General features: G+C 37.9%; 1 protein-coding gene and 1 pseudogene across 3 annotated transcripts; both read left to right on the top strand.

The window, feature by feature from the left end:
• The first annotated feature begins 5,338 nt into the window (after positions 1-5,338).
• Positions 5,339-10,439, top strand: LOC133860732 (G-type lectin S-receptor-like serine/threonine-protein kinase At4g03230; annotated as a pseudogene).
• Positions 10,440-23,143: 12,704 nt separating this feature from the next.
• LOC133860731 (G-type lectin S-receptor-like serine/threonine-protein kinase At4g03230) lies at positions 23,144-27,945 on the top strand. Of its 3 annotated transcripts, XM_062296340.1 has the most exons (9): positions 23,282-23,409; positions 23,499-24,494; positions 24,964-25,470; positions 25,918-26,058; positions 26,144-26,355; positions 26,427-26,637; positions 26,731-26,968; positions 27,085-27,235; positions 27,327-27,945. In XM_062296340.1, exons 1-9 carry the CDS (start codon positions 23,397-23,399, stop codon positions 27,633-27,635), a joined length of 2,778 nt encoding a protein of 925 aa, XP_062152324.1. In that variant the 5' UTR covers positions 23,282-23,396; the 3' UTR covers positions 27,636-27,945. The 3 variants fall into 3 exon arrangements, with proteins under 3 accessions (XP_062152322.1, XP_062152323.1, XP_062152324.1); XM_062296338.1 differs by having other exon boundaries at positions 23,144-24,494; XM_062296339.1 differs by lacking the exon at positions 25,918-26,058 and having other exon boundaries at positions 23,144-24,494.

The raw sequence follows: 27,945 nt of genomic DNA, 5'->3' as shown, positions 1-27,945 counted from the left end.
AAGTCCTCTAGCTACCCTCCAAATTTCATAATTTTTGAACGTCTTTAAGGCCATGAAAACACCCGTGAAAAATACTACCCTTGTTATGGACGGAAATTCACATTGATCATTAATAGGCCTATCTTTGAACTCAACCCAACTCATTCCAATTGCTATCCACAAACCCAACCCACCTACCACACGTTATCTTCCTATGATCATGATTATTACATGAGTCATCACCCAACTCAACATGTGAAAGACTTATTTTATGCCTTAAGAATGCCATTAATTAATGTGTGCTTAATCATCCTAGTTAGATGATTAAATATGATAGTGGAAGATATAATGATTCAACACCTAGTGCAACCTTCCACTGCATTTATTCCCTCCCCCTCTTATGATGAAAGAATAAAAGATGTCTAGAATAGAATCAAGAGTAATCATGAAAAGAAAGTAGTCTAAAGATATTTGAGTTTAACTTGTCAAGTAAACCAGAAACTTTGATTGACAAATACTAAGTCATAATGAACTCGGATTGAGTTGAACCAAAAAGAGAAAATGTTCGTCTTGAAGTCATCTATCTACCCTTAAAATTTCACATCAATCGGAGTAGGTTTGACCATTGAAATGTTGCTTGGAGTAAGCTGACCTCTATTTGGACGAAAATTCTTATATAGCATTACTTAATACTTCCTTTGATTGGACAACTCATCACCCTCTTCCTCTAATTTGTGCACTCTCCACCAAAAGTGTTGCCCACATCCCACATCTAGAATGCACCACCTTAGTAATGATGAAACTCATGTGCCTTGGAGATACGGCTAAGATGCACCAATTCTCATCCATTGGATCAAAATGTGTCTACTTGATCCTAACAATTCATTCTCTTATAAATAGAATCAAGAAGGAATGATGCAATACCCATCAAGCTTCACACACACACACACCTACGACCAAGAGAGAAAATTGTGAGATTTGTGTAGTTTCGTGTAGTTCAAGGCTTGAAGTGTGTGCTAGGAAGTATTTTGGTAAGCTTCCAATCATTAGTTTCATTAATTTGATGATATAGGTTTTGATTTCATTACTTGTTTTATGAGTTCTTTAAAGACCCAATAAGCTCAAGAGATAAAAGAATTAAAATAAAAAGTAACAAAAACTGTTTTTACATTTCAATGTCCTTATGACTTTCATGAGTTGATCGTATTTATATTTCCTTTTTATATTTCAATGTCCTCATGACTTTCATGAGTTGATCCTATTTACTCTTATTGTCCTTATGATATATTTTAATCCTTTAAGTTCATATTTGGCGGTATTGGTCATATAGCCTCGTCATCAAATCATGAACCAAGGTTTTAAGATTGTTATAAGTGATTGTCTCAAACATAATGAAGTGATTGATAATAATAAATATAAAGAGATGAGGGTCTATAAATAATGATTTGTTTGTTATATAATTGATATATGTATATGGATGGATTTATACGCAGAAAAGAAGGCTAAGGAACTACACTAAGGAGGGTAAGTATCTTTATACTTACTGAGGACGAAGCTGGTGGATTTTTCCATAATATTGTGTTTACTGCGTTATTTAATTTGATTGTGCATGTGAATTTACATGTTTTATATTTTAATTAAACTGATTAATAACAAAGCTGGTGAATGCAGCGGGGGGCGAAGGTATTGCCAGTTGGATTGTGGGTTCTCGTAAAAATAATAATAATCAAATGCTGTAACCGTAAGTTTACAAGCCAGCTAGGACCTTAGGTTCCTAGTCCCAGATAAAATAAGCTTTAAGTGAGAGTTGGCTAATACAGCGGGGGGTGAAGGTATTGCCAGCTGGGACCGCAGGTTCCCACAACACGTTAAGACGGACCGTAGGTTCCATCACGAGAGGAATGCAAAAGATGATAATTAAACCTTGCATATAAAACTGCTATATTACTGTTTTTATGGTTATGTATATATTCAATCTATGACTGTGATTAGCAACCATGAATCATATATTGCATATACACGTGATTATAAAGCCATATCTGCATTATGTTGCATTTATTAAATAAATCAGCATTCATTATATTATTGGAAATAGTGGACTCACTTAGGGTATTTTTTGTTTTTGTTTCTATATATATATGTATATTGGTGCAGGTTTTTATAGATGAAGATTACAGCTCAAGAGGTTTTAAAGATAAGGGCACATAGATTGTATTTTGTTTGTAGTCTTCTGTGTTTATAACATTTTATGTTAAGGAGATTGCTAAAATTCCATATATTCTTTTGTGTCACTATTGACACCTGTTTCCATGTATTTGTTCTAAGTATTTTATAATGAATGTCTAGAAGTATTTTAGTTAGAAGCTCTGTTGTGTTAGTTAATTCCAAATCTGTTAGGTATATTATATTCCGCTGCCAAATCTTGACTATGGTGATATTGTAATAATGTCACATGGAAATCGTAAAAATTTGCACTTACACTTTTTGTAAAAGCGGGGCATTACAGAGAGACATCTTTTATTCTTTCATCATAAGAGGGGGAGGGAATAAATGTAGTGGAATGTTGCACTAGGTGTTGAATCATCATATCTTCCACTATCATATTTAATCATCTAACTAAGATGATTAAGCACACATTAATTAATGGCATTCTTAAGGCATAAAATAAGTCTTTCACATGTTGAGTTGGGTAATGACTCATGTAATAATCATGATCATAGGAAGATAACATGTGGTAGGTGGGTTGGGTTTGTGGATAGCAATTGGAATGAGTTGGGTTGAGTTCAAAGATAGGCCTATTAATGATCAATGTGAATTTCCGTCCATAACAGGGGTAGTATTTTTCACGGGTGTTTTCATGGCCTTAACGATGTTCAAAAATTATGAAATTTGGAGGGTAGCTAGAGGACTTCAAGACGAGCGTTCTGACTTTTGAATCGACCAAAACAGAGTTTGTTTGACCCTGTTTCTGTTATTTCAACATTTAAGGTCTGTTTATTGAATTGAAACTATACACGTTTTTTTTTTTTTTTAATCAATGAATATTTATTTTCATAAATATTCATATTTATTCTTTTGCCTTATTATTAGGTTTTAAATATAATTGAAGATATTAAACCTTATGTCTTAAAATCTGGGGCGCTACAATATTTCTTACCGTTATTGGGTTCGATAGGACCGAGGTGTTATTGTACCTAAACAACCTTTTTCTACTGGTCATAACAAATGTTCGAGATGTTTCAAGATTAGGATCCACGCGTCCTCGGAGTTAATTTTATCCCCAACATTTTTTTTCATAATTTCATATAACTACAATTATATATTTCATACAATTAAATATGTAAGAAAAATTATATATATTCATAATTAATTTAATTGAGAAATCTAAATTTAAAATCTCAATCAAAATTAAAAGTTTGATTAGAAACATCAAAATTTTTAAGAAATGTGAAATTCAAAAAGCAATTGATTTGAATTATTAAACACCTAGAATAAAAAAGAATTGGACCACTGACGTTTATACGTTTTGAAAAGAAAATAATCTTTTAAGTTGTTAGAGGAGTTTAAAGGGTTGGACTTTTGAAAAGTTTTGAAATTTGGTCTCTCAATCTCAACCAAACCCACTGGCCCACTGATGTTTTGTTTTTTCCTAAACCCACTAACACCTCAAATGAAAGAAGGTAAACAATGCTTGAAAGAAGCCCACTCCACAAACAGTCCAACGACACATTTATTTAAACGGTGTGTTTAAAGGGCACCGTTTTGTTCATCTTCTTCTTCCCCATTTGCACATACAGTCCAACGACAATACTTAAACGTAAAATCCTGAAATACTAAAAACTGTGGTAGAAAATCGTTTGCCCCTGAAGTTTGGTGACTGGATTTCGATTGTCCCTGATTTGCAGTTTGAAAGTGGGCAAACAAGGCATCTAGAGGATTTTTTACCATGGGTAAGAAATATTTTTGGAGGGAGAGGCCCCCTCTCGACCTCCCTGGCTCCGTCCCTGACTCCAACAACTTTTTTTTCAAACTAACCATTAAATCTGTTTTCTTATATGTGAGTTCTACACATTCAATAGTTAATTTAAAAAAAAAAATTATTAAAATTGTACAAGAGTTATAAACGTATCAAATATCTTTGTTGTCTATTCAATATGCCGCATGCCACTACCATGCACCTTTAATCATCTGATAAATCTACCTCCATCCACTTTTTTGACAATCTTTTCTTGATTTTCCTCACTTAAACTCTCACTCCTATCCCAGACCCAATCTTCCTCATTTTCGTGTCAGATTTGCTATAATCTCATGCAATGCAATGACTTTTTTGGCAATCTTTTCTCGATTTTTCTTACTCAAACTCTCTCTCCCATCCTAGACCAATCTGCCTCATTTTCGTGTCAGATTTGCTATAATCTTATGCAAGGACTTTTTTGGGCAATCTTTTCTCGATTTTCCTCACTCAAACTCTCTCTCCTATCCTGGACCCTCCCTTCCTCATTTTCGCAGTCACATTTGCTATAATCTTATGCAAGGGCCTTCTCTCTAGTATGTACAATATCTTGTGAAGTTAAAAGGAGGGACGGAGACCCAATTATCTACTGAGGCAATGCCCCACCCTTTTGTATCATTTATCCTCTTTCCACACTCCCTGAATATCATGTATCCTCTTTCCACACTGCGCCGCCGTGGAATTGACTCAGTTGAGGCAAGACTCTGAAAATTGTTAATGAAAAGAGTAATGATACCCTCACAACCCCTCTCAAACTTACAGTCATACAGAAGGGACCTCATTCCTGCACAACTGTTGTGCAGAGTCATCTTCCCATACAGAATTACATTAATGAGTAAAAACACAACACTAGATGAGCGTTGTGATTTTCTTCAATTCTCGCTTCAGTCTTCAGCGCAACAGGCAGCTGGTGCCCTTCCCCGCCACCCTATCTCCGCCGTTGAGGCTTATTGGTTAGAAAGCATGCAAGAACGTCGCGGCATTTTTGTACCAGGAAATCCTCTGTATGCTTGAAATGAGAGAGAATATCAATTAAATTAGTTACCTGCATGCTTTATTCGTAATGGTAAGCCAAAGAAGAAAACTCAACTGCATATTATCTGCAAGTAATTGCTTGCTGTCTTTCATGATCTTTTGCTTGTACATACTGTTGTTGTGTTCCTGTCGTGTGGATTGCTATGCTAGAGATACTTTAAAGCATGGCGAGTGGATTACTTTAAAGCATGGAGAAACGCTTGTCTCCAGTGGAGGACGGTTTGAACTGGGATTCTTTAACGGTTCGGGAAGCGCTAGCTACAAAAGCTATGTCGGGATATGGTATCACGAATGGGATCAACAAATAGTTGTATGGGTTGCCAACAGAGACAACCCAGTACTTAACGGTCCCACAGGAGTTTCTTTTGGAATTGCACAAGATGGCAAGATTAAGGTATGGGATATTAATACTAGAAAAGTTTATTGGAAAGCAGGTGTTGAGTATTCTCGATCTTTTAATCGAAATTTGAAGCTCATGGATTCTGGAAACCTGGTCTTAAGGGATGAACAGTATGCGAAGACTCTGTGGGAGAGCTTCCAAAATCCAACTGATACATTTCTTCCAGGTATGAAGATGGATAAAGAGTTGACGTTGACTTCATGGATTGGTGATGGTGACCCGGGAAGTGGGAACTTCACGTTTAAGCAAGATCAAGAAGGAGAGCACCGCTATGTTATCTCAAAACAGACAGGCGATTATTGGAGAAGTTGGATGTCAGGCAACTTCTTGAGCTCAGATGAAATGCCCAATTTCCCGGGCTGCAATAGCCAATTTATTATCAAATGTCAGCAACTGCGTGAAGCGTGGCATGTATACCAACTGTGGGGGGGTTTCAAGTAACAAAAGGTTAGTGACGAATTATTACGGGGAATTACAGTATCTGAACTGGGATGTGGACAAGCGAAATTGGTCTTTGATATGGAGGGAACCGGAAGACGAATGTAGCATTTACAATGCTTGTGGGAAATTCGGCAGCTGCAATATTAACAATAGGTTGGTATGTAAATGTTTGCCCGGGTTCCAGCCTACTTTCCAGGCAAATTGGGACTCTGGAGATTTTTTGGGTAAGCAAATGTGCACCCGAAATTCGACATCATCTAACAAGGGTGACATGTTCTTGAGCTTAACAACGATGAAAGTGGGCAGCCCAGACTTTAATTTCAAAGTAAAAAATGAAACAGAATGCAGAAAGTGGTGCCTTGACAACAGCGAGTGCCAGGCTTATTCATATGAGGTAGCTCAAAACAGCAACCTAAGAAGTGATACTACTACTGGGACCGACACCTGCTGGATTTGGAATTCGGATCTAATTAATCTTCAAGAGGAGTACACAAACAGTGGTATTAATCTCTCTGTCCGCGTGGCAAAATCTGCTATAGGTACTCCTTGTACGCATTGGAATATATATGCTTGGATTAATTCAATAGTTGAATTGCATCCACATATACGGATCTGGCTAATTTAGTAAATTAAGGCAATTTTTTGGAAATTAAAAAAAATCATCATTGATGTCAAAAAGGAAGTGAGAAACTACCTCTGCTGGTACGGATTTTTAAAATCATAGCACTAATCTTTCTTTTTATTCTTGATTATGACATTACATTACCCTCAAAATCCATAGTTCTGTTTAATTTTGTTAGACAATTTGAAAAATTAACCTCATCCGTGGTATGCCAGGGTATTCACAGCGGTAATTGAGATGTCAAGCAGCTTGTTACCTTGCAAATTTGAGTATTTAATTACTATTCAAAATTTTATACCTTTGCAGAATCAACTGTTAGGAATTGTGAGCCTTGTGGTACAAACTTGATCCCTTATCCGTTGAGCACTGGACCAAATTGCGGTGACCTCATGTACTACAGTTTTGATTGCAACAATTCCACAGGCCAGGTAAGCTTCAAGTTGCCACTCAATGGCCCGTCCTATCGTGTCACCAGTATCAATTCAAGTGCACGAACATTTGTCATCCAACTCAAACAATATGGCGACAATCCTGAAGCTAGAAATTCAAGAGGAAGTCAGCTCAATCCGCCATTCAAGTTGATTAACCGGGGGTTTAATATAATGCTGCTGACCAAATAATTAGTTGGGAGATCCCGAAGGAGCCAAGCTGTAATTCATCCAGAGACTGCAAGGACTGGCCAAATTCAACTTGCAATAGTGCAAGTGATGGAAAGAAGAGGTGCCTTTGCAATAGAAACTTCCGATGGGATGGCTTAAATTTAAACTGTAGCACTAAAGGTTAGGACACTATTTCATGTGTCTATGGCACATTAAGATTGCTCTATTAATAGCGAAGAAAGAATTAAACCACTAGGAGGATCCTGTCCTATATATTGATATTTTGTCTTCCTTTTTTTAAATTTGTTGGTGCAAGCACCTTGAGTGACCTCAAGCCACCTTCCGAGAAGGAGTTTCTCTACAAAATAAGGAAGAGGTCGTCAGAAAGCCCATCAGTCCCGTAGGACCAGATGCACTCCGACGCCTAAATTAGTAAAATCCTTTTTTCATAGAGAGCAAAGCTAGTAAATCTAGATTAAAGGTAGTAAGACAATGTATGTGGATGTGGTAGTGCATAGGGTGTGAGAAATTGCATTTGGTAGTGTGGTGGTGCGCATGCAATGGTCAGTGGATGGGTGTGAATGCAGTTTTCTTAGAATCATTGCCTGGTTGATGGAGGGGTTTCGCCTTCTATAAATAGGCTGATGTTCCTGCCCTCTCTCGCCTAGGGCTTTAGAGGCCTCCAGCTGGCGTTTTTGTTTAGGGAATATATATATGGCCATTTTTGGGGTGATTTTCGGCGTGGAAGGTTGTTATCTGACTTGGTAGGAGAGGGGATCGACTGTGGTGAGTCCCATTGAGACGAACGTACATCCTCCTGTTGTCAATCTTGGACATAGTGTGAACTTGTTTGTTGAGCTTGGTCCTAGCATAGTCTTGGCCTCGTTGGTATGTACATATTTTAGCCCTCTTTGAGCTTCCTAGTAGTCGGGCCTTAGAGGCTTGTCGGTACATAGTATGGTTCTCGAAAATCAGTTGTGATAATCAAACCTTGGACCTCTTTCTCTATTGCATTTCATCAATGTTAAGAAAAAAATTTCCTGCATGTTCAACTCAAGATTTGTGCAGCTTTCTAAAAGTTTTATTTTCCTTTCTGTATAATCAGTACTTGTAATATATTGTACATTAGAAATTTCAAGCTTTTTTATAGAACTTTCAAATCCTTTTTAGCTTATTGCCAGGTTTAGGTTTTTGGTATCATGCACGCTTACCTTGTACTAACATTAATAGAAATTATAATTGCGATAATGAATCTAAATAGTATATCTGTGAAATTTAACTTATCACTTTGATTTTTCAATCAGAGCTTGTAGCAGGTGACCATCCTCAGACTTCAGAAGAGCGTTCAAAAGGAAAGATGTCGACGTTGACTCTAATTGTTTTGATTTCTCTAATAGTAGTGTTTGTTCTCACAAGTGCAATTGTATGTATATATTTGTGGAGAAGAAAGATAGCCAAGAGACAAGGTAACTGCTTTTTGAAAAATGTTAGATTATAAATTAAATGATTAAATTCATCAATTTCTATCGATTTAAGCTTTTGGAATATTTTGTAATTTTAACAAAATTAATCTATTGTGCACAATATGTATTTCCATTTAAATCAAAATGAAGCCATTTCTTAGCTCTTTCATGTAATTAATTATCATGCAAGTGTAATTGATATATATATATATATGGTTGTCTGCTAAACTCAGATAACAGAAGAAGTAATGAAAGAAATCGAGTACTTCGCACATTAGATACTGAAAGACATCTGAATGACTTAATGGGCTCGGGTGAGTTCAAAGAAGAAGATGAGAGAGGCATAGATGTACCCTTTTTTGATTTGGAAGGCATTCTAGCAGCTACAGATAGCTTCTCAGATGCAAATAAGCTCGGAGAGGGGGGCTATGGGCCTGTTTACAAGGTAATTTCAGCAGCATTAACTAGTGTTAGTGTTCATGTAAACTAGTTTCTGGTTATTGGTAACGTTGTGAGTATGGTTTCTCAGGGCTTATTTCCAGGAGGTCAAGAAATTGCGGTAAAAAGGCTCTCAAGTGTCTCAGGACAAGGCTTACAAGAATTTAAAAATGAGGTGGTGTTGATTGCAAAACTTCAACATAGAAATCTTGTTAGACTTCAGGGATATTGCATAAAAGGAGATGAAAAGATTTTACTCTATGAGTATATGCCCAATAAAAGCTTAGACTTATTTATATTTGGTTGGTCTCTTAACTGAACTCCTAATCTCTTGCTGTGCTTGATAGACTATATATCTTGTTTAAGTAAAAGTTGATTTGTTACTATTCTTGACACTGTACTTTGAATGGAAAATGAAAAACTTGCAAGATCAAAAGCTAAGCATGTGTTTGGACTGGGAGATGCGCGTCAACATCATTTTGGGAATAGCTCGTGGGCTTCTTTATCTTCACCAAGACTCCAGATTGAGAATCATCCATAGAGATCTGAAAACCAGCAACATTCTTTTAGATGGGGAGATGAACCCCAAAATATCTGACTTTGGTTTAGCAAGGATTGTTGAAGGCAAAGAAACCGGGGCAAACACAACCAAAGTAGTTGGAACTTAGTAAGCACAATTTTAAATCCTCCTACTTTGTTTAAAGTGCCTACCTTATCCACTGATGAAATATGTTGGCTTGCAGTGGCTATATGTCTCCAGAGTATGCATTAGATGGACTTTTCTCCGTTAAATCCGATGTTTTTAGCTTTGGTGTAGTTCTACTTGAGATTATAAGCGGAAAAAAGAATACAGGATTCTATGAGTCAGAACTAGCCATGAGCCTTATAGGCTATGTAAGTGTTTTTAATTTTTTGCAATCATTAATTTCCTTGGTTTTTTTATACTGCATAAAACTCTGATTTTAAAATGTCATAGGCATGGAGATTGTGGGGTGAAATGAAGGTGTTGGATTTAATGGACCCGGCTTTACATGAAGTTTGCAATGCAGATCAATTTGTGAAGTACGTGAATGTTGGACCCTTATGCGTACAAGAAGACCCAAATAACCGACCCACCATGTCAAATGTTGTTACCATGCTAGACAGTGAAGTTGTAACAATTCCAACTTCAAAACAGCCAGCATTTGTTTCATGGAGAGGCTTTTCTAGCAAAGCTACTTCTTCTAGTAATCCAGATAGTGCATATACGGAAATAACTAGTAGTTTAGAAGAGAAACATGATAATGCCTGATACCAATGCAAGTTATCATGAGTTTGTCCTCTATTGGACTTGCAAAGATTCTATGGGAATTAAACGCTACTTTGTTATGGGCCAATATGCGTGCAACCATAAACATTACTAGTCCATACATATAGGAAGTGCATGTACCTAAACATAGGTAAAATTAAGAAGCCCTTCGTGCTTTTCCAATTACCCAAAGCCAAAGGCATCCGGTTTTGTTTGTATTGACGTAAAATGTTTTGTGGAAACTATTTTTCCTAATTTTTGGTGTTTTGTTCAACCGAAAAATCATAGTAAAATAAAAAAAAAAAAATCGGTTTACCAAAAAAATCTTCTTTAATTTATGTGAAATGATTTTTCTTTTTTAAAATCATAAACCACTTTCTAAGTTTGAGTTTCTTCTTCTTGTACGCACTCTTTCGCAATTCATTCTCTACTACAGCCGGAGGTTGCCGAAATTTGCCACCAGTTGCTATCAGAGTTCGCCGAAATCTACCACCGGTGTTCATAGAAAGTCTGCTTGCTGTTTTTGGCCGTCGTCGAAGGTCACCGACCATTCTCCACAGTCTCTGATTTTACATACGTCCCAAACCCCGAATAATATTTTGAACGAAATAATTTCATTGAAAATACTTTCAATTGAAAAACATTTTATGTTGAAACAAATGGAGCCTCAAATTCTACTTGAAGGCCCATCAAACATTCTCTAGCTCATGCCAATTTTCTATCGAACATTTTTCATCAATAGGAATTTTAAGCCAAACTTGTGTTGCTTAAAAATCAAACTAGGAAAGACTGGAATGTGTTACACGTGAAATTTAACAATTTGATTAAATCAAAAACTAATAATGCGCCTTCACCATTAGGCAAACATGCCCCATATATCTGGAGCACAGGAGGACAACACCGCAATCTATTAGGCAACAACTTATTTAAAAAACGACACATCGTATACTCTACAACATTATCGAACGAAAAATGTTTGGTTGTACACTCTTATCTCATTTCTATTTCACAATTGTCTACGTGGACTAATAATGTGAGAGATAATAGAGAGAGTGTAATGGGACCCTAATTTTTTTAACAATATTATTGGTTCACGTAAACAAGAGCGGGATAGGAGTGAGATGAGAGTATATAACCAAGCATTTTTCTTGTCAAATAGTCCTTTTCAAAGCCAAAAGTAACAAGAGAAGTCTGATTTATTTTTTTATTTTATTTTATTTTAAATATGTGACATTTACAATGAATAAGGATTACAATGAAACAAAAAATTAAGAAAGTAAGACATTTAACAACAAATCTAAACGGAAAAAAATAGTGTGGAAACCGCATAAAGCAGTATAAGGATCTAAACAAAAGACACGGACATGAGCATGATGCTCACGAGACTCTTCAACCTTATTAAAATCTCAAAAGAAAAAGAAAAGAAAAAAAAAAAAAAAAAAAAAAAAAAAAAAAAAAAAGGAAGCTTGAGAATCATATACTCTGCAACATTTGATTATCTGGTAGATTAGACAAGCGGTATTTTGGAGAGTTGGGTTATCATTTCAGTTCAGAATTAATTGCTATGGGAATCAGGTTAACATTAACACATATAGGAAGTGCACTAAAATTCAATACTATATAGGTAAGGTAAAGAAACGATGCACTCTTTTCAAATTATTGAGACACCTGACTCTATCTGACTTGTCAAAAGTTGTCCAGCTCATGCGAATTTTTCATCCGACAGTTTTAGTTAATATGAGTTTAAGCCATATTTATGCTGCCTCAAAGTCAAAAGCAGCAACAACAACTAGGGAACATTGGACCGTGTGATTAAATCTGTTCTCGAGCGAAGCGCGGCCGGTCACCAAAGACCACGAAATGGCAAACTAGTCTGGACTATATGGTGCTTGACTGTCACAAATGCTTTACAGATCGATATAGACCTGGATCGTTTATATATAATTGAGATTTTTTTTTTTTTTTTTTTTTGGTGGCAGAGTATATGAGAAAGACTTTCCTACTAAAATAGGAGATTTAGAATCCGTTTGAGTTTGCAATTAAAAAAATAGGATTTGAAAAAGTTATTTTTAAAAACACAGTTAAACGTTTGACAAAATCGCATTTTAACTTTTAAAATCGCTTGCTATTTGAAAAAAGTACTCAATTGCCTGCTATTTGAAAAAAACAGTTTTCTACATTTTCAAATCGTAATTTTTTAAAAACGTAATTTTTAAACAATTCGTTTTCTACAATTTAGTTTAAAATCGCATTTTTAAACTACAAAATCGTAATTCTAAACGTAATCTCACTAAAGGGTCCTCTCAAGTGTTCATTTATGTCATTGATGTATTACTCTTGACTAATCTAGAATCCATGGAGCTTAAGTCTAATTATATTTCTATTAATTACTCTCATTATTCGAGCATGCTTTGGATAAGGGAATTGGGGGTAACTGTTGGAAATAATTCTACTCGGACCGGCTAATCAAAAGAATCATGGGCTTTCGAGTCAGTACCGGCCCAACAAAGAGAGAGCAGGACTCCCGAGAAGTCTCATCCCGGGAGATAGACATTAAGCAGTCAAGACAGCGGCACTTCCGGAAAGTCCTGTCCCGAGAGTGAGACACCATGCAACTATTTCCAAAAATACTTGACAGGAGGTAAATCTAGATTAGGTCCTGAGAACACAGATAACCCAGGACTGAGAGTCAACTCAATTAGCCAAGAGCCGGAACAAGTATGTCCCGAGAAATCAGCTATCAGTTATCCCAAGAATTCTGGATTAAGACTCTACCCCAAGTTGAATTGAAATAGAAGTCATAATCTGATCATCAGTCCTATCCCCGATAGAATCGGGATAGCACTCCTAGTCTAATATGATCCTGAAAAATTTGGCATTGGATCAGATCAAATTATATATTTACTAAAGGATCAAAGTCAAAGTAGAACTCTGATTACACTCCTAGATCAAGAAGGAGTAAGAAACCTAATTCAGGTTTAACTCCACCTCTTTGTCTATAAAAATGCTCATACCCTAGGTATAAACTCATACTAAATTCTTGGGCATTAAGCATTATTTTCTCACATAAGCTAATTTAGGCATCGGAACTAGAGACCATTCCGGGGGTCTCTAGTTTTAGTTGTTTTGCAGATGTTTTGGTTGTTCTGCAGATTTTTGGAAAACATTAAGAACATCGAAGAACGTACAACTCACACCATATCGGAAACTGTACCAACAACTACCCTGGATTTAAATTAAACAGCTGCATGCTCTAGTATAAAAGAGCTTGTCTATGTGATGGAGTTATATAGGCTGAAAATAAATAAAGACTCCTAAGCAACCTCAAGCAAACAGTTAACCAAATATGTAAAGCTATAAAAGTAAATAACACAAATATTTGGTTATGAAGTGAAAACTTTTTGCACCAAAGAGAAAAACCAATACAGGGCAGGCAAATCTAGGAAATCAATTATCAAAAGAAATAGCTAATTACAAGAAGTTCGTATTTACAACCTTTTGTAATAGTCACTCTCTTGAATTCTAACAAGCGTCTACTCGTCTGCCTTTCTCCCAGACCCGTTTGGAGAGTTCTCCTGTTGATCCCTTAACTGGAGCTCCTCTCCAGTTAGACTTCAATGATTGAACGGTTGAACAACAAAATACATAAAACACTCTAAGAGAGATAAATATAAACATTTATGCCTAATAAACATTTTCTTAGCACACTGAAATTCTCTACAGAAATTCTTAAAGAAATACAGACTAGAAGCTCCTTTAAATAGATTTTAGAAACCCTAAAACAAGTTAGGAACAGATTTCTAAGCGGTGGTGTCGAGACATGTCAACGCGTGTCCGGACATGTATCAGAAAGCAAACTTTTATTAAGGGTGTCCAGACATGTTGCCTTAGTGTCCGAACATCTGCATGAAAAACTTTCTCTGTCCGCAATCTGTCTTCTGTGTCCGGACATGATGCAAAACAGGAACTTTCTAGAACTTGTGTACATTGGGTGTTCGAACATATGAGGGAACAAGACCTTTATATGACTTACGTCTGCTGAGCTATTGAAACATTACTGAGAACAAGACCCTACTGTGACTTGCATCTGATGGGCTGTTTGGAAATTGCTGAGAACAAGAACTTTCTGCTAGTTGTGTCAAAACACGAGTTCTAGCTGTCTAGATACTCATTAAGGAATTCGGATTTTCAGGAACAAAATCTTATGGAAAATATTTTCTGAAGTACTGCTCTTTCTTTCGTGATAAATATTCTATCAATATTTTTCTTATTCAGCCCTTTCATTTATTGATCAATATTGAAAGAAATTCTGAAATGTAGGAATGTTTTCCTTGATTCAATCAACTGAGGTTTACATCATTATATACATGTTTGCATAAAAGCATAATAAGAAATAAATTAAATTACACAGATCTTTCTATCTTGGTCTAATTCCATCAGTGAGTATATTTGGAGAGTAACGCATGCTGTCATTGCCTAATAGTGGTGAGGAGGATCTTGTAGATTTGTCTTGAGTGCCAAGGGTCTGCATGTTTCCATAAGTTGCAGGATATTGCCATATTCTGTCGACTAGGTTCTTTCCATAGGTTGCTTGATGCTTGTCTTGGAGAGCACTCATTCCAGAGTGATTTGCGGATGGTATTGCAGACTCGGTGGCTGCAATGCCTGATTTGGTGGCCTCAGTATCTCCTGATTTGGTGACTGTATCCTTTCCAGAATTGATGCTAATCACTCCTGATTTGATGGTTGCAATATTGGCAAGGTGTTGAGATGGCAAGTCGGCTGAGGCTGCATGTGCGGAAACTTCAGTATGCTTAACATCCCCCCGCAAGCTGACAGGGGGTGGAAGCACCTTCAGCTTGAGTTTAAGAAATTGAAACCGGGCAATGGAGAGACCTTTGGTGAATACATCAGCTACCTGGTCGGCTGTGGAGATGAAAGCAATGGAGATATCTTTGTTGAGGATCTTTTCTCGCACAAAGTGGTAGTCCACTTCAATGTGCTTGGTGCGAGCATGGTAGACAGGGTTAGAAGCAAGGGCAAGAGCACTAACATTGTCACACCAGATGACAAGGGCAACTCGAAGAGGGACACTGAGTTCACAAAATAACATCCGAAGCCAGTAAAGTTCGGCAGTAACAATAGCAAGAGAACGGTATTCAGCTTCCGTGCTAGACCGAGAGACAACTGGCTGCTTCTTAGCACTCCAAGAGATGAGAGAATCCCCAAGGAAGACAGCAAATCCAGAAGTGGAACGACGGTCATCTGGGCTCCCTGCCCAATCAGAGTCACAAAAGGCATTGAGTTGCAAGTTGTTTGTGGAATAAAAGAGACCATGGTTACTGGTGTGCTTAAGGAAATGAAGGACACGCTTGGCAGCTGTCCAGTGTGCTGTAGTAGGATGATGCAAGTGCTGGCAGAGTTGATTTACTGAGAAGGCTATGTCTGGACGAGTAAGAGTACAATACTGAAGAGCTCCAACAATGCTTCTATATTCTGAGTAGTCAGGCAAGGTCTCACCATCAAAGTTGGAAAGTTTGGAACCAGCTGCACATGGGGAGGATGCAGGTTTGGCATCCTGCATTTTTGTTCGAGTAAGCAAATCAGCCACATATTTGGACTGACAGAGATGGAGTCCATTGGAAGTGCGAGTAGCCTGAATACCAAGAAAATAATGCAACGGCCCCAAATCTTTGACAGGGAATTCCTGCTGCATCCGAGAAATGAGAGTACTTATAAGAGGGGCATGTGTACCTGTGACAATAATATCATCCACATAGATGAGGAGAAAAATTTTAATGCTGCCAGAGATATGAATAAAAAGGGACGTGTCAACCAAGGATGCAGTAAATCCAAGATCAAGCAGAAACTGAGACAACCGAGTGTACCAAGCCCTCGGTGCCTGTTTAAGACCGTAGATGGCCTTATGTAGTTTACACACAAAGTTCGAGTGCTGGGTATCGACAAAGCCTGGGGGCTGTTCCATGTAGACCTCTTCAATTAAACTCCCATGAAGAAAGGCATTGGAGATGTCTAGTTGCCGAATGGGCCAGTCAAAAGAAACTGCCAATGCAAGTAAAAGCCGAATTGTTGCAGGCTTGATAACCGGACTGAAAGTCTCTGTGTAATCAATCCCAGCCTGTTGCTCAAAGCCTTTAGCTACAAGGCGAGCTTTGAACCTGTCCACAGAGCCATCAGCCTGTCGTTTTATCTTGTAGACCCATTTGCAGTGAATGACATGTCGATTAGGAGGACGGGGACAGAGTGTCCAAGTGCTGTTGGAGGTGAGGGCATCAAATTCAGCAGTCATTGCTGCTTGCCAACGGGGGTCGGAGGCTGCTTTGCTATAGCAGGAGGGTTCAGATTCAGAGAGAACAGAGGAATAGTTGAGAAAAGGATATCTAGAGTGGTAAAGTTTGAAGCCTGGAAATGAAGAGGGCTTGAGGGAGCCTGTGTGAGATCGAGTTGTCATGGGATGTGAAGGAGGTTGGACCAATGGCGGAGCGGGAAGTGGTGGTTCACTGACGGAAGTAGGAAGGGGCACGGAATGGGACTCTGGGACAGTAAGGGGAGAAGGGATAGAAAGTGATTGTGGAGGAGAAGAAAAGGTAGCAGCATCAGAAGGGAGGGGAAGAGAAGATGAGGGGAGAGGAGGTGATGTGGTAGGAGGTGAGTGGGAGGGTGAGTGGGAGGCAGCAGGTGAAGGGGGTGCGAGCAAGGATTCTGGGATAGAATCATCGGCTGAGGCGGTTGGTAAATCAGTGTGTGAAGGTGATGAGGTTGCATGAGGCACAAGATTAGTAGCAGTGAATAAATGAGAGGTAGAGATAAGTGAAGAGAGAGGAGTCTCACCTGTGCATGGTAGCTGAGAAGGGAGGAGTGAAGTGGCACAGTCCTTGGCAGGGAAGACAGCTTCATCAAACACAACATGTCGCGATAGATAGGCTTTGTTGGTAACTGGGTCTAGACACTTGTAACCGGCAAACTGGTATCCAAGAAAAATGCAGGGCTTAGACCTATATTCTAGTTTGTGAGAAGCATAGGGGCGCAGCAGGGGATAGCATAGACAACCAAAGACACGAAATTTTTGATAATCTGGAGACAGTTTGAACAGCTTTTCATAAGGGGATTGGTAGTCAAGTTTGGGAGTGGGAAGTCTGTTAATGGTGTATACAGCAGTGAGAAACGAGTCTACCCAATATTTGTTTGACAAATGAGCATGTGCTAGGAGTGTCAGACCGGTCTCAAGAATATGCCTTAACTTTCTTTCGGCAACCCCATTTTAAGGAGAGGTATAGGGGCAAGTTTTTCTGAATGCAATGCCATGTTGGGCCAAAAATGATTGAAATTGAAGGGAGGTGTATTCCCCTCCACCATCTGACTGTAATTGTTTAATGGTGGTGGAGAATTGGTTTTCTACAAGTGTTTTGTATTTAACAAAAGTGTCATATGTGTCTGATTTGTAATAGAGTGGATAGATCCAAGTATATCGGGAGAAATCATCAATGAAGGCCACATAGTATTTAAAACCAGTGATGGATGGAACAGGTGATGTCCAAATATCAGTATGAATGAGTTGAAGGGGAGAAGTGGAGACACGGTTTGAGACAGAAAAAGGTTGTTTCTTCCCTTTACCCATTTGACAAGAAGCACAAACAGTTTTATTCATTTCAGAAGAAGATAAAGGCAGCTTATTTTCTTTAACAATACGGGATACAATATCAGGGGAGGGATGGCCTAATCTAGAGTGCCAAACCGAATGGGAGGTCTTTATTCCTATCATAGCTGTAAAAGCCTTGCTGCCTTGATGAAGCGTCTTGCCAAACCGAAGGGGGTACATGCCATTTTCACTCGGCCCTTGCAGCAGGAGTGTTTGTGTCTGCAGGTCAATAATATAGTAGTGAGTTGCAGTAAGAATAAAGTAACATGCATTGTCTAGACAAAACCGTTGGATAGAGATGAGGTTAGCTGCAGCATTAGGACAGTGAAGAACATTATGAAGATTAAAGGAGGACTGAGAAGAGGAAAGTTGAGTTGAACCGGTGTTAGCTATAGCAAGAGCAGATCCATTCCCGACAGCTACAGCTTCATTATTCTGAAATGGGTGCTGAATTTGAAGGGTGTCCAGGTTATGTGTGATATGAGCATTGGCAGCACTGTCTGCAAACCATTCCTGATCCTCATAGATAGCATTGCTGTTAGCAACCATGGCCTGCAGTTGAGAAGGGGGCCGTCTACCTTGGAATGCATAGTCCATTCTGTGGAAGCAATCAAGAGCTATATGATTGAGCTTACCACAGATTTGGCATGGGATTTGAGGGACATGAGAGAAAATAGGTCTGGAATCTGCTGCTGGTCTGGGAGCAGGATATCTAGATGGACTAGAATACTTGGCAGGAGGAGGGACAGCATTGTAGCGGGTGGTAGGTGCTGATGCATCATGTCTGGGACCAAAATTTCTAGGGGAATATCCGGAAGGAGAAAATCTGGGAGGAGGGAACCGTGGAGAAAGTCCCCCTCGAGGTTTGTGAGGGAAGGGTCGGCTGCCTTGCTTTTGGTTGAATAAAGCAAAAGTGGAAGTGTCCACAGTTTGGACTTGTTGATGCTTGAGTAGCATCTCATGGTTGAGAAGTTCATCCTGGAAGTCCTCAAATGTCATCTGCTTATCTCGGGATAGGATGTTAATAGTGGTAATGAAGCTGTTGAAGGAAGGATTGAGACCATTGGTAAGATAGATGATCAAATCTTCGTCGGGGACAGGCTTGCCGACTGCTGCAAGTTGATCTGCACACTCCTTGGCAGATTGAATATAGTCTGAGCAACTTTTGGAGCCTTGGTGAAGACTCTGCAACTTTGTTTTGAGATTGGCAACTCGAGACTTAGACTGATTAGCAAACTGGTTTGCTAATGCTGTCCACACTTGTTTTGATGTTTCCAGGCCATAGATAGTGGATAGGACTTTCTTGGAGAGGGTAATATTGATCCAACTCAAGATAGTTTGGTCTTTTCTTTGCCAAATAGCAAAGGCTGGATTGGGGATCTCCTTATTTTCAGCATCAAGGAGAAATTGGGGTGGGCATGGTTCAGTTCCATCAACAATACCCATGGAGTCTTGGCTACGGAGAATGGGGCCAAATTGAGTGATCCAGCTGAGATAATTAGGTCCTTCTAGTTTTTCGTGAAAGGCTAGATTTGGAGGAGGGGAGGTAATCAAGGTAGTAGCTGGGTTGTTGGAAGAGGAGGCTGCCATTTCAGAAAATAGGGGTAAGGTAGAAGAAGCAGAGAGAAGTGGAGAGGTTCGGGAAGCAAGACAGAGGAGAATTTGGGCGTGTGCCTTAGGGCTCTGATACCATGAAAGAAATTCTGAAATGTAGGAATGTTTTCCTTGATTCAATCAACTGAGGTTTACATCATTATATACATGTTTGCATAAAAGCATAATAAGAAATAAATTAAATTACACAGATCTTTCTATCTTGGTCTAATTCCATCAGTGAGTATATTTGGAGAGTAACGCATGCTGTCATTGCCTAATAGTGGTGAGGAGGATCTTGTAGATTTGTCTTGAGTGCCAAGGGTCTGCATGTTTCCATAAGTTGCAGGATATTGCCATATTCTGTCGACTAGGTTCTTTCCATAGGTTGCTTGATGCTTGTCTTGGAGAGCACTCATTCCAGAGTGATTTGCGGATGGTATTGCAGACTCGGTGGCTGCAATGCCTGATTTGGTGGCCTCAGTATCTCCTGATTTGGTGACTGTATCCTTTCCAGAATTGATGCTAATCACTCCTGATTTGATGGTTGCAATATTGGCAAGGTGTTGAGATGGCAAGTCGGCTGAGGCTGCATGTGCGGAAACTTCAGTATGCTTAACAAATATTACGTAGTATTCTTCATTTTTAGATTTTTCCTTTCTTGATAAATGTAGTGCAAAATATATTTCTTGAAAATCTTCTGAGTACTCTGTGTGTCGGTTTCAGCAACAATAGAATATCCTTTTTGTCAACAAAATCTATCTAAACAACAAAAACCCAGCATAGGGCATAGACTCAAGCTATTATTGTAGAGTTATATCTTTTTAGTCCACATGCAAGAAAATTAAGAAATGACATGGACATCGACCTCTGGTTTTCAGATGTCTTTCTCATCATATATTATTAAATTAAATAACAAGACAGAAAAAGTGGTAGCTGATGTTTTGTATCTGGAAACCCGCGTAAACACGTACATCTTAAATTCTTTCCCTCAAAAAGAGAAAGAAAAAGATCAATCAAAATCAAGGGGGACCCCATTATGAAGATAAAAAAAATATTTAACAGAACCCGACAATCTTGACCTTGGTGGCCGCTTTGCTTTTTCAATAATTCAAATTAGTCCGGTAATCAAAAAGCTAAACTCAGCAGTTTTGGAGAAGTGTGTAAGTTCAATTCAATAGGTAAAATTGTGGTCAATTTCTGGCAACTTTTTCATCTTCTTTCTGCTACTCCCAGTTGTCTCTCCACTCTTCTTATCTGCACAAGCTTTCCCCCTTGTGTCCTTTTTTTTCTTCTTCTTTTGCGTATCTTCCTTGTACTACGTGGACTCTCTCACTCTACCTACGAGGCTAAATGTTAAATTCTAGAGACCCATGCACTTCTTCCTTTTTCTTCTTGGAAATATCCATCTTGGACAATAATATTATGTTAACCGTACGTAACTCAGCTTAAAACCAAATCGGCTAAGCTTCAGACTCTTTCTCTATGTTGAAATTCCCCTTTTCGTTGTTCTTTTTATTTATTTATTTTTTTTTATGTCTCGTTTTCTTGAAAATTAGTCTAGAGCTGAGTTTGTAGGAATTTTCATATTTTCGATGATTTTACTCATCATAATGAGCTGCGACTTTCATTGGTTGCATTCTCAAGTGACTTTCAGTTTCATGGTTTCCTCCCGTTGCATTGCAGTGTTGGATTTCTCAATTGTTAAGCTTGTATTTGCTTCTTTTTTTTTTTCTTCTTTTTTTTTTTAAAAAAAAAGCTCAACCTAGTTGCTTGTTCTTTTCATATCAATTTCTTTCAATTATTATTTCATCATTTAAAATTGTTAAATCACCGCTTGACTCCAATTTAACCACATGTTTGATTTTACTCGTAGAGAGGAGTGTTAAAATATTAATTTTAAAATTAAATTTATTATTTTTGATCCACTTAAACTTTTATAATAATTTATGATTTAACACAAATTACAAGAGCAATTTTCACAATTGTAGGTATAGGATATTGTCATTATCAATTTGAAGCAATTTTACAAATTTGCATGGATGCATGACGACGTGAATTTTAAATGTACTCGCAAGTGTATAAATCGTTTGCAATAAATGGTTTTGCATAGAATTCGTCAAGATTTGTGTTCTTATATTATAGGGCACTTTTGGCATAACGGATGTTCGAATTAGAAAAATCATATTTCACAATGATTTGTAGTATTTTGAGTTAGCTTTCCAAATATGTTGGTTTTACCTTAATCCGATACTTAAGTAGAAAGTTATAGCCAAAATACTATGACGTGCAGTTGACAACCACTCGCTCGATCAATCCTTTGCTCAAGCGACTGTCTAGTTGAGGAAACCACTCGATAATCGCTCGAGCTGTGGGCTACCAGAAAATTTCACAGGATAGCTTGCTCGAGCAGACCCGTGACATTGAAATGAATACAGGAAGTTGTCAATGAAAGGCAATTACAATCCAAATTTGATTTTCTCATTGCCAAAATCGTACTCCATCAATTCTGACTTAATTTTGGCCATAGAAATTAATTTATATATTTTCTGAGAACATTTGGCCATAGAAAAAGTTCTTGCCCTTTGAGAACATTTGTCCATTGTTACAAGAAATAAATTTCCTTAATGAAAATCTCAGTTTTTGAAGTAATAACGAATAAGAACTCAAAAATCCCTCAAGAACACTAGATTAATTTCTCTGTCCACACTCCCAAACTTCTCTTCTCTATTCTCTCTTTCTCTCTCACGATCGATCTGGGAAGAAAATGTGAAATGGGGTAATTTTACACCTACTATGCAACCTAACCTTATCCGGACACATTATTGGGGTTGTCCAAACGGGCTCCAGTGACGAGCATTAAATGTGACTTCCATAAACGTCTTGTCGACTTTCATAAATGAGTGAGAAGGATTTTCGACGAATCATAATCCTCCTTACTCGAGCAATTAGATGTGCTCTTAACTCACAAATATAAGGTTTGATAATTTTCTTGATTAATTACTTTTATTCAATAACAAAACGGTATTTAAAATAACGGAATACAATAAAAAAATAGAGTCCCAAAACTTTTATTTGACACAACTTAACTTGCTATCAACAAGACTCCTAAAGGAGATAAGCTTAATCCTACCCAAATAAATATAAAAAGATAAACATGAGACATATTTCTACCCACATAAACTAATAAAACAACTAATAAACTGAATTGAATATCTTAACAGAGAATACTTCCTAACAATGACTATACACATAACAAGAACTGAATTGTTATACTAAAAAATATATCAGTTTTTAAAGTAATAAGATTTCAAGTTACCTTTCAAAGCTATTCTTAATTAGCTAGCTTGTTGTCTCAGATGATTGAAGACACAAACCTTCTTTTTGATTGTTTGCTTATGCTACGTCATGCCTACATATTTCACCCTAATCAATCCACTAATTTGTATACTGTTTATGTTTATAAAAAATAATGTGGGGGCATTTTTTGATAATGGGAAACAACTCAGGGTCAGTTTTTTAAGAAGGGAACCGACACGTGAATTTTTGCAGGAGACCAGTGGAAAACGCATGATTAGCTACCACTTTACGTTTCCTAGTTAAGTAGACAATTCTAACTACATAGATTTGATTAAGCAAAAGAAGAATGAGAAAAACCATCATCATTACTGTTTCTGTAAAATACATGGTGTCTAACCTCTTCTTATCCCACACATTTTTATTTTGCTTATCTTTTTGGCTCTGCTCCGCTAGAGATACCATAACATTTAGCAGATTGGTAAGCTGTGATCAAGGGGATACTCTTATTTCAGCAGGAGAAAGATTTGAGCTTGGATTTTTTACTCCTGGTTCTGACACTAGAAAATATGTCGGAATATGGTATTACAGTTCAAATCCAAGAACTGTTGTGTGGGTTGCCAATCGGGACAACCCACTTTCAGGTACTAATGGTGTTTTTGCTGTTGCAGAGGATGGCAATCTCAAGGTGTTGGATGGGAGTGGAAAGATTTACTGGTCGACAAACTACGAAACATCATTGGCCATGAACAGGACAGCAAAGTTAATGGATAATGGGAACCTGGTTGTGAGCCATGAAGAGAATGAAAATGGGTCGAGGAGAGTTGTCTGGCAGAGTTTTGACTACCCAACTGATACATTTCTTCCAGGCATGAAAATGGAGAAAAATTTAGTATTGGCTTCTTGGAATAGTTATGATGATCCAGCACCAGGGAACTTCACTTTTCGGCTAGATCAAGGAGGAGCAGACCAGTTCGTCATCTGGAAAAGATCGTTAAGGTACTGGAAAAGTGGAGTTTCAGGTAAGATCATTAGTTCTGATGAGATGCCCTCTGCTATATTTTACTTGCTATCGAACTTCACCTCAACCATAGTCGACAATGACTCTGTTCCACATCTCACAGCATCATTATACATTAATACGAGGTTGGTTATGGATGTTTTGGGCCAAGTACAGTATTTGAAGTGGGAAACTGAGAAGATTTGGTCATTAATTTGGGCAGAGCCCAGGGATAGATGCAGTGTTTATAATGCTTGTGGAAATTTTGCTAGCTGTAACAGTAAGAATGACATAATGTGCAAGTGTTTGCCTGGTTTCAAGCCTAGCTCGATGGAGAACTGGATCAGAGGAGATTTTTCAGGAGGCTGCACTAGAAAGTCAATATTATGTGGCAAAAATATGGAGAGTGACACATTCTTGAGTCTAAAGACGATGAAAGTGGGAAACCCTGATTCTCAATTTAATGCCAAGAATGAATTGGAATGCCAAATAGAGTGCCTTGACAATTGCGAGTGCCAGGCTTATTCATATGAAGTAGCTGAACTGGCACGGCGGGGTGGGATTGGCAGTTCTGCATGCTGGATTTGGTCGGAGGATCTCAACAATATTCAGGAGGAGTATGACAATGGCCGTGATCTTTATGTACGTGTAGCAGTTTCTGATATAGGTACCATTCTTTCATTATCTGTAAAAGGTTTTCTTGAGATCATAACTGCTAAGAAACAATTTACCTGATGTATAAGGTAATATTTGAAGTTATTAACTCACTGATATGGAAACTGCTCTTAGATCTCTTAGGCTTTAATTTTACGTGATCTTTTCCACTTTAATAGCTTCTTCAATTATGGTCAATTTGTAGTCATTAGGTTTTGAATTGACAGGAGTCAGCTAAAATGGGTTTTTGGCTTGTATGGGATCACTTTTGAACTTATGATTTATTTAAGAAATATCAATGATATGTTTGTAACACTTAAATCAGATTGTTATTAAAGAATCCACAGCCTCTTGCTTCTATTTTAGGCTCCCATGGGCTTGCCAACTGAAACAAGTCACCAATACTGGTCAATCTTTAAATGGCAGTTGAGGCCAAGCTTGTTGCTTAGTGTTTTTGAATTCTAGAAATTCTGATTTTGCAGAAGCAACGACTAGAAATTGTGAGACTTGTGGCACAAATATGATTCCCTATCCTCTTAGCACTGGACCAAAATGTGGTGATCCAATGTACTTCAATTTTCGCTGCAACATTTCCTCAGGCCAGGTTAGCTTTGAGTCACCTGGCGGAACCTACAGAGTCACAAGCATCTATCCAGAGACACAAAAGTTTGTCATCCAAATAAAAGATGCAGATAATTGTGGGGATAAGAACACACAAGATAAATTACTGCAGCTCAACCAGTCATTGCCATTTAATGTGATTAACTGGTGCAATGTTGCGCCAGCCAACTCTAGTTCTGACATGTCCTTCAAAGGTGAAGATGAAGTTGAGATTGGTTGGTATCCACCACCAGAGCCAACTTGCTCTTTGCCTACAGACTGCAAGGACTGGCCATATTCATCCTGCAATGCAACTGGAGATGGGAAGAGAAGGTGCCTTTGCAATGCAGACCTTGTATGGGATAGCTTGAGCTTGAATTGTACTGAAGGTAAGAATACAGTGCTGAGCAAAAAAAATAGACCGCTATACGACCGCCAAACAACGGGGATGACGTTGCAGTGAATCAATCCTAATTTTTTTTTACAAGTGCTGATTTTCACTGCAGTTATATAACAATCTACTAAATAGCACTACTCTTCATTATACTCTTTTCTTTTCGATTTTTTGGACAATAATGAATGAGATCAATGCACTTCCGAAAACAGAAATGAGTTTAGGTAACTGCTGCTAAGATATTCAGTAGCATTGCCAATGGAAGTAGGGGGCAGTGGGGGAGGTCTATGAATTCTAAAAACCCTAGATAGCAATACCATCAGTTTATACTTTAAAACCTATTGCAGCCTAGCAAGATCACATTTTTAAGATGCCTTGCACAGATGTACAAATCATTAGTATTTCCTGCCAACCAATGAGAAGTCCTTTTACATTCTTGCAGGAACAGCAAGACATTCAAGAGGGAAGATGTCCTTGTCTCTGATTATTGCAATAGCTTTTACAAGTGTAATTGTCCTATTTACTCTCTCAAGTACTATTGTTTATATCTATATTTGTAGGAGGAGGATGGCTAAGAGACAAGGTATATAAACTAGTAACCATTTAGCATTGCTTATGCAAGTAAATAGTCCGAAACTGAATAATAAAGCTAACCTATTTGAAATCAGAAAACAGGGGAACTGCTCAGAAAAGTCCAGTGTTTCACTTATATGACAATGAGAGACGTGTCAAAGACTTGATTGAATCAGGACGGTTCAAAGAAAATGATGCAAAAGCAATAGATGTACCATTTTTTGATTTGGAAAGCATACTAGCTGCTACAAATAGCTTCTCGAATTCAAACAAGCTTGGACAAGGGGGGTTTGGTTCTGTTTACAAGGTAATGATCCTTCTCCTGATACTCTATTAAAATTGGTTTTCATTGTTCCTAATTAATAATTCCACAATCAGGGTAAGTTTTCAGGAGGAAAAGAAATTGCTGTAAAGAGGCTTTCCAGTGGTTCGGGGCAAGGTCTAGAAGAATTTAAAAACGAGGTTGTATTGATTGCCAAACTTCAACATCGGAATCTGGTTAGACTTTTGGGCTATTGTGTCAAAGGAGATGAAAAGATGCTGCTATATGAGTATATGCCAAACAAAAGCTTAGACTCCTTCATATTTGGTTAGTCTCTACATTGCATTTCTAGTGTATTTTAAGAGAGTAATTAAAATCTAACTTATATTCTTGGGATGGAAAAATTTTTGGCCTTCAAAGATCGAAAGCTATGTGAGTTATTAGACTGGGACATGCGGTTCAATATCATTTTAGGAATTGCTCGAGGGCTTCTATATCTTCATCAAGATTCTAGGTTAAGGATCATTCATAGAGACCTGAAAACAAGCAACATTCTACTAGATGAGGAGATGAACCCCAAAATCTCAGACTTTGGCTTGGCAAGGATTTTTGGCGGCAAAGAAACTGCAGCAAGCACCAAAAGAGTAGTTGGGACATAGTAAGTTTATGCAGAGCTTAGATTTATGTCTAGAGTTCTATCACAATATTCAATCCCCCAAACATGGAGTAACTTACCAAATTCACTGATTAGTTTCATATTTCCTAATTATGCAGCGGCTATATGTCTCCAGAGTATGCACTAGATGGGTTTTTCTCAGTCAAGTCGGATGTCTTTAGCTTCGGTGTTGTTGTGCTTGAGATTATTAGTGGGAAAAGGAACACAGGGTTTTATCAACCTGTACAAGGTTTAAGTCTTCTAGGCTATGTAAGTTTGCTGAATTTTTCCCATTTGTCTTTAACCCTCTGTATATCATCTTATATTTCATAAAACTTCCACTTTTAACTGATACCTGCAGGCATGGCATTTGTGGAAAGAAGACAAGTCACTGGATTTAATAGACCAGACACTATCCAGAAGTTGCAACACAAATGAATATTTGAAGTGTGTGAATGTCGGGCTCTTATGCGTGCAAGAAGATCCAAGTGATCGTCCGACAATGTCTAATGTAGTTTTCATGCTTGGCAGTGAAGCTGCAACTCTTCCAAACCCTAAACAGCCAGCTTTTGTTCTTAGAAGATGCCCTTCTAGCAGAGCTTCTTCTTCTAGTAAGCCTGAAACCTGCTCTAACAACGTGTTAACAGTGACTTTGGACGATGGACGATAATGGAGGAGTTTCCTTTTTTTCTGAAGCAGTTTCCTTTCTTTTTTTTTTTTGGTGGTTTGATGTCTGGTTTCATCTTTTGTGACAAGGATCTGTTCACTTCAGTAACTGTTTACTATTGATTTCTTTTTCCAGTATATTCACACTGTTCATTTAAATCTTCGCATGTTCATCAATGATGGGTAGGCACAATTGACACAAAAATCTGGGATATATATTATTTGAGACTCAATTGTATTAAGAGAGAGGGTTTGATTTGTGTAATCTTCATCTTTGCTAATAGATTCCTTTGCTATTATGCTTTTATTGTTAA

The sequence above is a fragment of the Alnus glutinosa genome, chromosome 2 (genome assembly GCF_958979055.1).
Source record: "Alnus glutinosa chromosome 2, dhAlnGlut1.1, whole genome shotgun sequence".
Taxonomy (NCBI): Eukaryota; Viridiplantae; Streptophyta; class Magnoliopsida; order Fagales; family Betulaceae; genus Alnus; species Alnus glutinosa.
The sequence above is the reverse complement of the archived record's forward strand: the minus strand, read 5'-3'. Positions and strand labels throughout refer to the sequence as shown.